The following is a 13,335-nucleotide window of genomic DNA, read 5'->3' on the forward strand; positions in this document are numbered from 1 at the left end:
ACAGACAGGTCCTACCAGTTTTAATTACTACTGCCCTGATGAAATGGTATTTGATTTCCTCCTCAAATAAGACCTCAAAAGAAGCATTCAGGGCTCCCTGAGTTCAGATACTATGAGTCTATGCACTAGATACTTGCCATCAAACACTCAGGCAAGAGAGGCGAGAGAGGCTGGTGTGCCTGGGGCCCGAGGCAAGACAATTGGAGGACAGCCCTGACCTCCAGCTGGTCCCCTCCCCACTGCCCCATGGGTCACTCTCTTGCCCCCTCCTTCCCTCTTCCCATGCAATGTATTTTGCAATTAGGCACCACCAGAGCCTAGAGGTTTCCTTTAGGTTCCTCAGAGCCTGGACTCTACCTCAATAATCTCATTTTCTATGTAGCATCCTGACTTCTTGATGGACATCCTAAGCACAAATAAACCTCTTGCTAAAGTTTAAATTCATTCTCTGGTCCTTCCTTTTATGACATCAAGAGCAGAAAAAACTTCTAAAGATACTTTAAACCAATATGAAAATATCAGAACAGAGAGAACATATTCATGCATTACATATAAAATAAAATAAGTAATTTTTAAAAATCATACTCATTGTAATGCCATTTAGAAAATCAGTGCTTTCTAAAGTATTATATGGCTCTAAAAATATTCTTTAAATATATATACACTTATATACAGTTACACATTTTTGTTATATTCAACTGGTTTTGCCAACATCACCAGTGCAATGTATTAGGGAATTTTCAAAATAAAAATGCTATTACTGCTGATACAGAAAAATCCCATGCTACATGCCAGGTTCCCTGCATGGTGAATGCTCAGTCCTCCTCATGGCCATCCCGAGTGCTCAGGCCTCTCACTCCAAGAAGGTGGGCTATGATGAGGAGCTAACCTACTGGAGGCTAACTGCCCCCTGGGCCCAGGCAGAATGGGGCAGAGGCTGTCTTGGTCTGGTTTGTGCTCTATAGCATTCAGCCAGCCTTTCAGAAGAAGAATGGAAAGGCCATGTTGTATCAGAATTTTCTTTTAATTTTTAAAAAATATTTATTTTTTTTTAAGATTTACTTTATTTTAGAGAGAGTGAGAGAGTGATGTGTGTGCACATGTGATGGTGGGAAAAAGAACAGAGGGAGAGAAGCACACCCCCATTGAGCACAGAGCCTGACCCGGGCTTAATTTCAGGACACTGAGATCATGACCTGAGCGGAAAAATCTCGAGTTGGACGTTTAACCAACCAAGCCACCGAGGCACCAATGCATCAGAATTTTTAAGGAGAGACAGGAGAATACCACTTTCCAAATAAAAGGAGAAGCTCAGACGCACTGTTTCCAAGGATCTTAGTGCTACTAAAGCCATTCGTGGTCAGCTTGTTAAATAGGCAAAGTCAAAGTCTGATCAGCAACATGGAATATGGTGAATAATACTTGACCTTCAGAAAGTGTAAGGAAATATTCTTCCAAACATTACACTTCTTACCTCAATGTCAAATATTTCCACGGTGTTGTCCAGCAGCTTCACTCGGATGTGAAGGTGCTTCTCCTGCATTCTAGCTGACGCCCGTGCCGCTGTTACTGAGAGTGTCTGCCCAGGCTCGAGGGTGCTCACCTCTGTGGGGGTCAGGCTGCCCAAGCGTGTCCCCGGAGTCTGCAGGACTCTGTATGTTCCTTCTATCTCCCCCATTCTCCACCAGCTAAATCCTTTAAAACAAAGCAAAAACCCCCAAAGAGTCATTAATGATTATTTAGATATTAAAACAATGTTAAAAAATTATCAGATGCACAGGAATTCTCTGCTCTAGTTTTGCAACTTCTAGACAGTCATTTATATCAGAAGAGAGTTAAGATTACCTTCTACTCACACATAAATTGGTGGAGCATAAAATACCAAGCACTATCCCCAAAGACAGTATTTTCTGGTACTTCTGCGAGTCAGGCAGTGCATCACCTCACTGAACTCACGAAACCTCATCCAACAGTGGCCTGTCCCTAGAGTCCCCCGGCACATCCTCTCTCCATCAACCCAGAGAGTCACTGTGCCAACCCCACACGATTAAGTGCTAGATGGTACATTTCAGCAAGGAGGAGCAGGTGCCACATACACCAGGCAGCACATGACTGTGCTGGGGGACAGGGAGGCGAATGCCAAGAACAGCAGGTGAGGACAGCCAGGATGCTCTTGGCAGCTTTGCACTCCCAGGTTTTTGAAGTGGTGTCTTATCAGCCTCCACAGGTGCTGCCAGAGTCACATCAGGACCCCGCCTGGTGTGATGAGAATTTGCCCCAGGCCAGGTCCTTCCCAGCACCACTTATCTGCCCTCACAATGTCCCTGTTCTCACCACTCACCACTGGCTGAACACATGAAAACACTGACGGCCCAGGGAGGCACTCATGCCCTTTTCAACCCTCCACATTGTACCATAGGAAAGGTTTTTAGTTCCAGGCTATTAAGTTGAATGGGGTTAATCACGTTACTATTTTTAACAAAGAAAGAAGAGGCTAAGTATCAGTTTGAATCTAATCATTATGGCTTGCTTTTCTTTGTATTAATATAGTTTCCTTCTGTTTATGGCAAATTTTTTTCTTAAATCTGTGTATTTGTGTTTGAAAGTCAATTTCAAGAAAAATATTTAACAGTAAAACAGAAGTATGGCAAAAAAATAAATGCCAGATGTTAAAGAAAGAACGGAGTTGCTACAAAAACTATTTTATTTCACTCAGTTGCCTTTGGCAAGCCTCCTACTAATTTGAGGTAATTTTAATAGAGAATTAATCTCACTAATTTCCAATCCATTCCCCTCATGCTCCAACCTAACTGCTGAGTCCTCTGACCCTTTCATCTCTTTCATGCTTATTTTGTTATCGAGAAGAACCATCTCATGAACTTTTGTCTCTTGAATTAAGTTTAAAAGCCTCTCAGTCACCTGCCAAGCAACCTCTGCTGCACACTTAAAGCCTACCCAGCAGGTGCGCCTGGGTGCCTCAGTGGGTTACTGAGTCTGCCTTCAGCTCAGGCCATGATCCCAGGGTCCTGGGATCAAGCCCCAAATCAGGCTCCCTGCTCAGCAAGGAGTCTGCTTCTCCCTCTCCCACTCCCTGTGCTTGTGTCCTGTCTCTCAATGTGTCTCTGTCAAATAAATAAATAAAATCTTAAAAAAGAAAAGAAAAGAAAAGAAAGCCTACCCAGTAAAGACAAGTCTCCCAGCTCACATGAGAGAGAACTTTCACAAACATGTGATTTATCAAATAAGCAGCAAAACACAAGAAAGCCAAAACCCTCAGGTGAACTCCTGTGAACTGGTAAAGGAGTGAGCAAAATGACAAGGCGGCATGTGGGTTCTGCCAGATACACCTCCCACCCCCATTCCTGCTCATGAATGGGCTGCTCCTGGTGGACAGACACGTTTGGATCACATTCATCTCCGAATTCTCTCTCTAGGTTGTATGTGCGCTGAGAGCAGGAACTAATACCTACTGTGAATGTCTGCTAAGCATTTACTTAACTCATGGTACTGACATCAAAGAACATGAACTGCCTCATTAGGCAATGCTCTGTACAGACGGCAGCAGCGGAAGGCTACAACTATGGTCACAAACAGAACACATTAGAAGATCACTAATATTCATGCTGGTAATATTAAATGTGGCATATAGGAGGTTCTGAGAACCCTAAGTATGACATTTTCATTTCAATTTCACAAACGTGAGTAGTTAATGCAAAAGGGAGGGGAGGGCAGTGAGGAACACTCCACCTGTAGGGTGTGTGCCACGTGCAAACAGAGGAGTGTGAGTCCTGGGTCTGCTCCCGGCATTCACCCGTGACTGATGCACCAAGAGCAGGTCCTTCTGAAGGAGCCAGGGGATGTTTTACCCTGGGCACCAAACTGATTCTTCCCCTTGAAGGAAAGCTACAATTCTGAAAATACATATACAACCAAAACCTATTTTAAGAAGTCACTTCTCTCATTTATTCTACTGTATATTCTCATTTAGACTTTTTTCTTAATAATTTTAGATGGAATAAATGACTTGACAGAAATTACTTTGTTTTGCCTCGTGTGCTTATAAATAAATGTTAAAAGGATAAGAGTATGCAAGACAGACTAGAAACACAGCAAGGCCACTAACAGCCCTTGGCGGCACGGGAGGTACTCTGCAGCCCTGGGAGCCCTCCACAGTAGATGTGGGTCCCTGCTCACCTCTCCTGCTGCCAGAGAACCTCTCCAGAAATCCAGAGGTAAGCCATGATGTAAAGAACCAGGGCTGTACAAGGGACTCCAGTTTATTTTCCCATCTTCCTTCCGTGTGAATGAAATGCCTTGCAGTCTTCATTCCTAAAAATATTTCTGTAGCTGGATACAATTTCCAGCACTGACATTTAATGCTACCATAAACTTAGCTTCTAAACGGATTTAATAAAAAATTTAAAAACCACCTTGTCACATATCTCCATCTTGAAATTGGAAAAATTCAGCTCAGAAGTCTGTCAAGACTTTGGGTGATGACATGTCAAAGCAGGCTTTAACAAAGGTGTGTCTGTCAGAGGTGGGATGCTGACAGTGGGAACAGCTGTGCCTAAGAGGGACAGGGGCATTCGGAGATCTCTGCACCTACAGCTTGACTTGGCTGTGAACTCAACACTACTCTCAAAAATAACGGCTAGGGGCGCCTGGGTGGCTCAGTGGGTTAAAGCCTCTGCCTTCGGCTAAGGTCATGATCCCAGGGTCCTGGAATCGAGCCCTGAGTTGGGCTCTCTGCTCAGCGGGGAGCCTGTTCCCCGCCCCCCCCCCCCATCTCTCTGCCTGCCTCGCTGCCTACTTGTGATCTCTGTCTGTCAAATAAATAAACAAAATCTTTTAAAAAATAACGGCTATTAAAAAAAAAAAGTCTGCCACAGAACACATAACACAGAATTGACAGAGCCACGACTCAAGTCCAGCCTGGACTTGGCCAGGAAGCCCCCTCCCTGTCTATTGGAAAAGCTGGCTTCCCAGGAAAAAGCACAGTCCATGCTCTGCCGTAAAGGGAGTGGGTTTAAAATTCTGTTGTGCAAAAACAACACCTACCTCCCTTGAAATATTTTCAGTTACCTCTTTCAGGAGAATTATAAATCATATGTCTATACTGATCAGGAAACAGAACATGATGCTTATTTTCACTGAATTTTTCTTAAGTACCTACAATACACAGCAGTGCTGGCCACAAGCGCTCAGATGGAGTTTTCACCCAGCTCCTGGGCCCTAGTCTTCTGCATCATGTCTTCATTACAGATGAGCAAGACAGGTCCTTTTATTCCCTAGCCAGCACCACTGGTCGTTTTTTGAAACAAGCAACTAGGTACTTAAATCAATGTAAGGAATGAGAAACAACAATGTCGGAACTAGTGCTGTAAGGCAGCACCTCCCAGGGCTGACAAAGGATGGCTGGCCAGATGGAGGGCAGGCAGGCCATCCACAGCCATGTGTTGCACAAACATACCCCTCCTCCAGAATACAGCTCCCCCGGCCCCTGGAAGGCGACTTGGTTGGATCACCACAGAAATGGCATTTGGTGCTGGAAACCTGGGGAGAAGAGTGCTGCAGGGCTCTTGCACATGCTGCCCCAGCAAGTGCTCCAGAATGCTGTGTTACCTGTGGGAAGCCTAAGGACCAATGAGGACCTGAATCTCTGGCATCGCAGCCCCTCAAACATGAGGAAGGGCAGCCCACACTGGCAGCAAGGTGTCCACCAAGCTGGGATAATAAGGCAGGCCCTGTGGGAAACAGGGAAGTGCAGATCAGCAGCCTAGGTAGAAGCTAGAAGGCGGAACACCTGGGATCTAACTCTAGCTCTCACTTTCCCACTCCTGGCCCACTTTTTGTTCTGGAAAATGATAGAGGGAGAGAATGGTCAATCACATCCTCTACACTCTTAAGAATCTCTGAGCTTGAGAAAGACAACTCAGTGTAAAGGTAAAATGAAAGGAGATGTGCTCTTGATTCCAACTAATTTATAGTATTTACTAGCCAAAATTAAGTACCTGATAAAATCCTGTTATCCTATCTTTCATACCTAACCATATGAGATAGAGGCCAGTGTATGCACGAAAAGGAACATTACTTTCAAACAAATTCAACACAATATAAACATATTATTGCTGCAGAGAAATGACTTTGGACATAACCAGTATTTGCAGACCTTACAATTTACTTGCTAGGTTTTTAAAGGAGTTGCCTTAACAATAAACAGATGTCAATAATTCAGACCATCAGATATTCTGACTCGATGTTAAACAAAATTCTATTGCCTGAAAAACAAAGTGTTTTGTTTTGTTTTTTAAAGTAAGCTCCATGTCCAGTTGTGAACCCAGTGTGGGCCTTGAATTTATGACCCTGAGATCAAGACCTAAGCTGAGGTCCAGAGTCAGACGCTCAACCAACTGCCTTTGGAGTCCCAGGATCAAGTCCCACATCAGGCTCCCAGCTCCATGGGGAGTCTGCTTCTCCCTCTGACCTTCTCCCCTCTCATGCTCTCCCTCACTCTCTCTCAAATAAATAAATAAAATCTTAAAAAAAAAAAAAAAAAAAAAAAAAGCTTCTGCCTTCAGCTAAGGTCATAATCCCAGGGTCCTGGGGTCGAGCCTCGCATCGGGCTTTCTGTTCAGCGGGCAGCCTGCCTCCTCGTCTTTCTCTGCCTCCCTCTCTGCCTACTTGTGATCTGTCAAATAAATAAATAAAATCTTAAAAAAAAAAGATTTTTATCCATTTATTTGAGAGAGAGAGTGAGAACATGAGCTGGGTGAGAGACAGAGGGAGAGGCAGACTCCCCACTGAGCAGGGAGCCTGATGCAGGACTCGATCCCAGGACTAAGGGATCATGACTTGAACTGAAGGCAGTTTTGCCCTGAAAAATAAAGGTTTTTTTGTTTTATTTTTTAAGATTTTATTTATTTATTTGACAGAGATCACAAATAGGCAGAGAGGCAGGCAGAGAAAGAGGAGGAAGCAGGCTCCTTGCTGAGCAGAGAGCCCGATGTGGGGCTCGATCTCAGGACCCTGAGACCATGACCTGAGCTGAAAGCAGAGGCTTAACCCACTGAGCCACTCAGCCCCCCCCCCCCCTGAAAAATAAAGTTTTAAGAGCTGAAACAATCTGGATAACTGACTGATTCTCAACACTTTTTTCTTTGGTGTAAAGCTGCCCAACTGAACACCAAAGTCGTCATAAACAAAAAGCAGGATCTCTATACTTCTTCTTTTCTTAAAAAAGATTTTATTTATTTATTTGAGAGAGAGAGAGGAAGGGAGGGAGAGAGAGTGCACACACAAGCTGCAGGGAGGGGCTGAGGGAAACCAGATTCTCCACTGAGCAGGGAGCCTGACATGGGACTTGATCCCAGAACCCTAGGATTCCTGACCTGAGCTGAAGGCAGACGCTTGACTGACTGAGCCCCCCAGATGCTCCTCTCTCTATGCTTCTTCAGTGTGAAGTGAATGAAAGAACTGTAGAAACATGTTTTTGCCTATCTTCAAACAACAATGGAGGATAAACCAAACCGGACAGCGGCTGTCGTGGGCCGGAAGGCACTGGGAATTCAGCCCTGGAAACCTTTCTTCCAGTGTGCAGGGTTTCCTTGGGTTGACCTGGGAACCTCATGGGACGTTTTACATGATTAGAAAGCAGCATGAAATCAGTGTCTTAGAACAGCAAGCCCCAAAACTCAATCCAAATGAAACAAATGACCCTCACTGTACATTAAGACAGTAGCTAAACTACAACAGGAATTAATCCAAGTGACTTTCAAATTCAGTAACCTCACTGCCCATCATTAGTGAAATACAACCTCAGGATTAAAAAGACTACAAGTAAAAACCACACTGTGGCAAATTCTACGTGAAAAATGATCTAATTTTTTCAATAAATGGCACTTAAAAAAAAAAAAAAGAAAAATGGGGGAGAGGATAGAAACTGATAAAAGATGTTGTCTGCCAAATGCTACCCGTGAACCTTATTTGAATCCTGATTCAAGTATTTGTGGAACAATCAATGAAATCTGAGCACTTCCTGGATATTACGTGATTTAATAAATACTGCTTATTTCCTTTATGTTTTAATGGTATTGTATATATATGAAGGGGGAAAGTCCCTCTCTTAGAGATACATACTAAACTATTTATGGATAAAGTGGAATCATGCCCAAGATTTACTTTAAAATAATCCACTGAGGAAGGAATCACTGAAGGGGATAATAGCTCCCACCCCAAAAAACCACAATTGCCCATATATTGATTACTGGAGCTGGTTCTTATATATGCACTTTTGTGAATGTGTGGAATTTTCCATGAGTTTAAAAAAAAATGAAAGAAAAAAGAAAAAACAAGAGATCTAGCAACAATTTTCAGGGTACTTAAGGATCCACAAAGCCCTCGGTATAGTGTACAGGTGGGAGGAAGAATGTGTGTGTACACTGAAATGCTGGCCCAGCCCCTTATTTTCCATGAGAAATCTCAGCCCAAGAACAGAGCGGTTTGCTGAAAGCCACAGTTCCAACCCATGGACAAAGGACTAGCACCCAGTGTCCAAATTCTTTAAGATTAAAAAAGAAAAACAACTTGACTTTAAAAATTGTACATCTCTGCATCAAAAGTTCACTCCACCCTCTGTCACCTCTATTTTGTCAGTTACTGTATTTTTCTGTTCTAAAATTCCCACTGGTTTCTTCAGAATGTCGGTTTTTTTGCTTACTTTCTATCTTTCCATTTGTTTCAAGAGTACCCTTATTTCTTGGGACATTTTAATAACAGCTGGTTTAAAGTGTGTTTTAGTTTTTACTGCAGCTTAAATAAAGGCCTCTTACCATCGCAGTCTCCATGGGTCAGAAATTTGGGTCAGTGTAAGCCAGCAGAGCACTCTACCTAGGGTCTCACAAGGCCTGCACAAAGAGACAGCTGCTGTGGATGCTCTGGAAAATGCATTTCTGGGCCCATTCAGCTGCCTGGGTAGAGGACTTTAGACCCCCATCCCTGCTGGCATCAGCTACTGCTGTAACATCCCATATTCCTAGAAGTACCATCAGGGAGTGAAGGTCATCGGAGCCAAAATTCTGCTACCCCCAAGTCTCTATCAGGGAATGGCAACACCTGTATCCACTTGGTTTTCACTTATCTTGTCTTCTGAGGGGGTGTCTGCCTGGTTCTGTGCATGCTGGGTAATTCTGGATTGGATCGTGGACATCTTAATACTTGTGTTATGAGCTGATGGGTCTTGTTTAAACCCCATGGAGAATGCTGGTGTTTCTGCTTTAGCAGACATGAGCCTGCCTGGGGTCCAGATGCAGCAGTGGACTCAGCATCAGCTTCATGTTCAGAGGCTGAGTCCTCCCCGAGCATCATTGCTCAGTGGCCAGCTTGGCTCCAAGGCTGTGGCCCACCCCTCAGTTGAGTTCCCAAAGTCCCTGGCAAGCTAGCTTGTTCAGGGTCAGACCCACATGTGCATGGCTCAGTGGTGAGGCCCTAAGTTTCAAAAGCAACCTCAGGTGTCACTTTGCTGACCTTTTTCCTATCCCAGTCTCCCTGGAGTGCTCCCTTCTTATTCCTCCAGCCAGAAACCTGGGGCTTCAGTTACCTGCTCCGCTGCGTACCTTCTTTGCCTGTGCCCTTGCCTGGGACCAAAAAACAGGAGGAGGAGCGACAGAAAAAAAGCAATGGGGGATTCCTCTCAACTCGCTCAGAGTTCAAGTATCTGCAGGCTCTAGGTGTCACAGCCTGACCAGAGGACAGGGGAGAGGGGAGGGAAACAGCAGCCTTATCCCATTCTCTCCTGCAGCTCAAAGTAGAAGGCTTTCCCTATAGCACTCTCTGTTTGCACCTGGGGCCCACCTGTGGCTTTCAGATACCCTCAGACTGGGCTAAGGAATCCTGGAGGAAAAACAGGAAACTCCTTGCTTGGTGCAGTGGCCTCTGTTTCCAATCCTTCTGTCACTATTTATCTGTCAAAGTCTTCAAATACTGGCTCCATGCAGCTTTCCGGCCTTTAGAGCCAGGGTCAGGGCAGGGGAGACAGCCTGGAGTGGGTTTATTCCATATTCCAGGAACCAGAACTTGACACCCATGCATTTTAAAACATGTTTATAGTGGTTATCTTTGGGAGAGGGAAGTTTGATTTTCTTTCTTTTTCCAATGTTCTGTATTTTTCACATTGCCTCCAGCGATGAGTATATGTTACTTCTGAAATCAGAAGGCTTTTCTGCAGGCTACCGCGTAATACTACCTACCTTCAGAAGTCTTAACTGGTTGGGGTTACCTATAGTAGTCACTGCTCCCCTTCCAGGAGAAAGCTGCGATAACTACTGTCTTTCCACTAGGAGTTATGCTTGTTCTTTCTACAACAGTTCAGCAAAATAAAAATATTTTTAAGCACTCTCTGGAATCAATTTCTTGTTTAGGTATTGAGACTTGTTCCCCCAACATTCACCTTATTAACTACTACACCAAAGCACCTGGGACTTTAATTATGAAGGAGACAAGAGTTAATAAAGCCTAGTAAAATTTAAACAATTTGTCAAATTCCATAGTGTTGCTTCTTTCTTCCCAAACACACTCCTGCTAGGCACTGGGAGATGCACTGAGCACCCTCACCTGTCTCGTGCCTCTACTACTGTATCATCTGGCATCAAGCCAAGGGCCAGAACTGCCCCTGCAAAAGCCTCTTGACTCTAAAGCTATTCCGCTTCCAGCTTCTGGGCCCCCCACATGCACTGGCTTCTTCCCCAGTCCCAGGAAAGGCCTTAGCAAAGTGTGCCTATGGTTGTGGCCTTTTGTAGGACTGACAGAATACATTCTAACTGCAATCAACTAAGGTTGCTGCCTTTTTCTACTACAACATCATTCCCTTTACATCAGGCAGCTCAGAGGGACTGTCGGCATTTTGGGGATGCAGCTAAGGGCAAAATGAGTTGGGGACACATTTAGTTTGGATTTAGTGGGATGTACTTATGTTTTCAATTACTTCTTATGTACACTTATCCCCACCCATCTCAGTGCAGGTAGAGCTTCTAGGGACACTGATGTCACCCACTATGCCTGCCCACCAGAGGCATGTGAAACAAAAGTACAGGGCTTGGGTTCTGTGGCAGCCTGTACAGATCCAATGGTGCCCAACAGTGGAGGTGTGTGGGCTATGGGAAAGAAAAAGGTTTGAAATATGGCGAGCCAGATGCTCATCTGTGGGAAAATAATCATCAGACCTGTTAAAACTGTAACCAGAGAGATTAGTACCCAATAAACAAAACTGGGGTTGTCATAAAAATAGCTGTTAAAGTTGTAGTATAATTATAAATGTATCACCATTTTCCTTTCACTTTTTTTTAATGGAATTATACAAAACAATTTATCAGAACTCCTGCTTTTCTGAGACACAAACCTGTAGCTATACTAGAAACAGCAAACATATTATCTACAGATGTAATCATGTTTCATGCATCCTAACTATCAAAAATTTGTGGTCAACTATGCTAGAGGGATCACTGAACTCTTCCTATTCTCTGTCATGTGAAGAGGCGATCTCAAAGGACACAGGCTACTTTTATGCTATTTATTGTTCTTATTATTAGCTTTTTCAAATGTAGAACTTTTTCTCATTCTAAATAAATACTCACTTTCCAGCTAATTATTATAACATTGTATTCTTTAAAAGAAAAAAATTATTTTTTTGAGAAAGGAAGTTCACGGGAGAGAGCAAATGGGTGGGGGGAGAAGGACAGAGTCCCAAGAAGACTCCGTGCTCAGAGCCCAACTCAGGGGATTGATCTCATGACCCTGAAATCACAACCTAAGCTGAATGCCCAACAGATGGCGTTACCCAGACGCCTCCATTATATTCTTTTTCTAAAAGAGGCTACCTCCCCCAAACTGTATAAGCTTCAGGACCTATAAAAGTTGGCATCTGCCCTTGCCCGAAATGAAATTTGATTAATTCATTCAAGCATTTATTGAGGACCGACTCAGTACCAAAAAAGTCTAAGTATGTAAAAGCATGGGAGTTTATGGGCGAGAATACCTCCTTATCACAGTGGGAGAAGACAGAAGAAGTGTGTTAATGGTGGTGGGCACCACTGAGAAAGGAAATCTAGGCTGGCAGATAGGAATTTGGTGGGTGGCAAGAGAGGAAGAAGGCCTCCACAAGAGGGCATCTGTGTCAGGCCTAAAGACTCTCCTGGCGCATACTGCAAGAGCCACAGAGTCCCAAGGGATGACCACTGCTAGGAGGCCACACCACATCCTTGCCAACATCATCTCATTTAATAATCTTCATGACTCCCATCACACAAATGAAGGACTCTGCCTCAGAAAGGTTAGTGACTTAATGACGGTACTCAGCTCTGCAGGCGGCCTCAACCTAACCCTGACTCCACAGTGTGCTATCTCCTCTCGGTGTATTCTAGCGTCATGGGATTGCTCCGCCTCCCACCCCCCCCCCCACACAAACTGTTATTTTAATTTATAGTCGTTCTGAAAAGTAAAAATAAAAAGGTACTATAACATAGGATGTTCCCTTCTGTCCTGCAGCTGGGAGAGTCATCACCACATTCTATATTAAAGCACCTTCTGATTTTTGCTTTTCAAAATGACTATAAATTAAAACACCAGTTTGTGGGGGGGAACCCTAAAATAAAAATACTTATATGACTAACATCCCTTCTCATCCTTGTCCACGTCTTCACAGATTTTACCATAGTATAACCGCTGTGTACCCTGCTTTCGCCTTTTTGGTTAAGGCACGTTTTGAACAGATTTCCATAGACCAAATGTTCCAAATTTTGTCTAGAGGGAAGGACAGGAACAAGATTGCCAGAGCATGTTTACTGGTTGTGGAGTACTCTATCATGACTCTACTGACAGGAACTGCGTATCAGAGTTTGTTTTCAAAACTGGGATTCCAAAATGAAAATCTTTACCATATACTCCTAGTTGCTCCCCAGAAAGAGCAGACTAATTTACAGCATCACCACCAGTGTAACAATCCGCGGAAACCCACCAAACACTGGGCTTTATCATATTAAGTTTTGTGTAACTCCCACTTTTTTGACTCCCTGTTGCCAAGGTAAAACCTGGAGTAGAAAAATACACCACAATCCCCTGATGCCCTGGACACTTAGATCTCAGAGCACGACCCAAGTGACCTCACCTGGACAGTCAACTTTATAGTGGGCTTTCATGCATGCTCACCACCACTGCTGCATGTAGGATGCTCACGAACCACTGAGTGAAAGGGGCAGGTGGTAAGCTGATAAGAAAATGGGTAAAGGAAAAATAGGAACAAAACTGAAAAGCAGCAGAAAGAGAACTGTTACTGTCTGACTA

At 43.9% G+C, this 13,335-nt stretch overlaps 1 protein-coding gene across 9 annotated transcripts in view; it reads right to left on the reverse strand.

Moving 5' to 3' along the window:
• Positions 1-13,335, reverse strand: part of FARP2 (FERM, ARH/RhoGEF and pleckstrin domain protein 2) — a 112,698-nt gene that overhangs the window by 97,397 nt on the left and 1,966 nt on the right. For all 9 annotated transcript variants that reach the window (XM_059167410.1, XM_059167417.1, XM_059167414.1 and 6 more), the window contains exon 2: positions 1,475-1,695. In XM_059167410.1, coding sequence (XP_059023393.1) covers positions 1,475-1,678 — 204 coding nt within the window. In that variant the 5' untranslated portion in view covers positions 1,679-1,695. The remainder of the gene's footprint in view (positions 1-1,474; positions 1,696-13,335) is intronic.

The sequence above is a fragment of the Mustela lutreola genome, chromosome 3 (assembly GCF_030435805.1).
Source record: "Mustela lutreola isolate mMusLut2 chromosome 3, mMusLut2.pri, whole genome shotgun sequence".
Lineage (NCBI taxonomy): Eukaryota > Metazoa > Chordata > Mammalia > Carnivora > Mustelidae > Mustela > Mustela lutreola.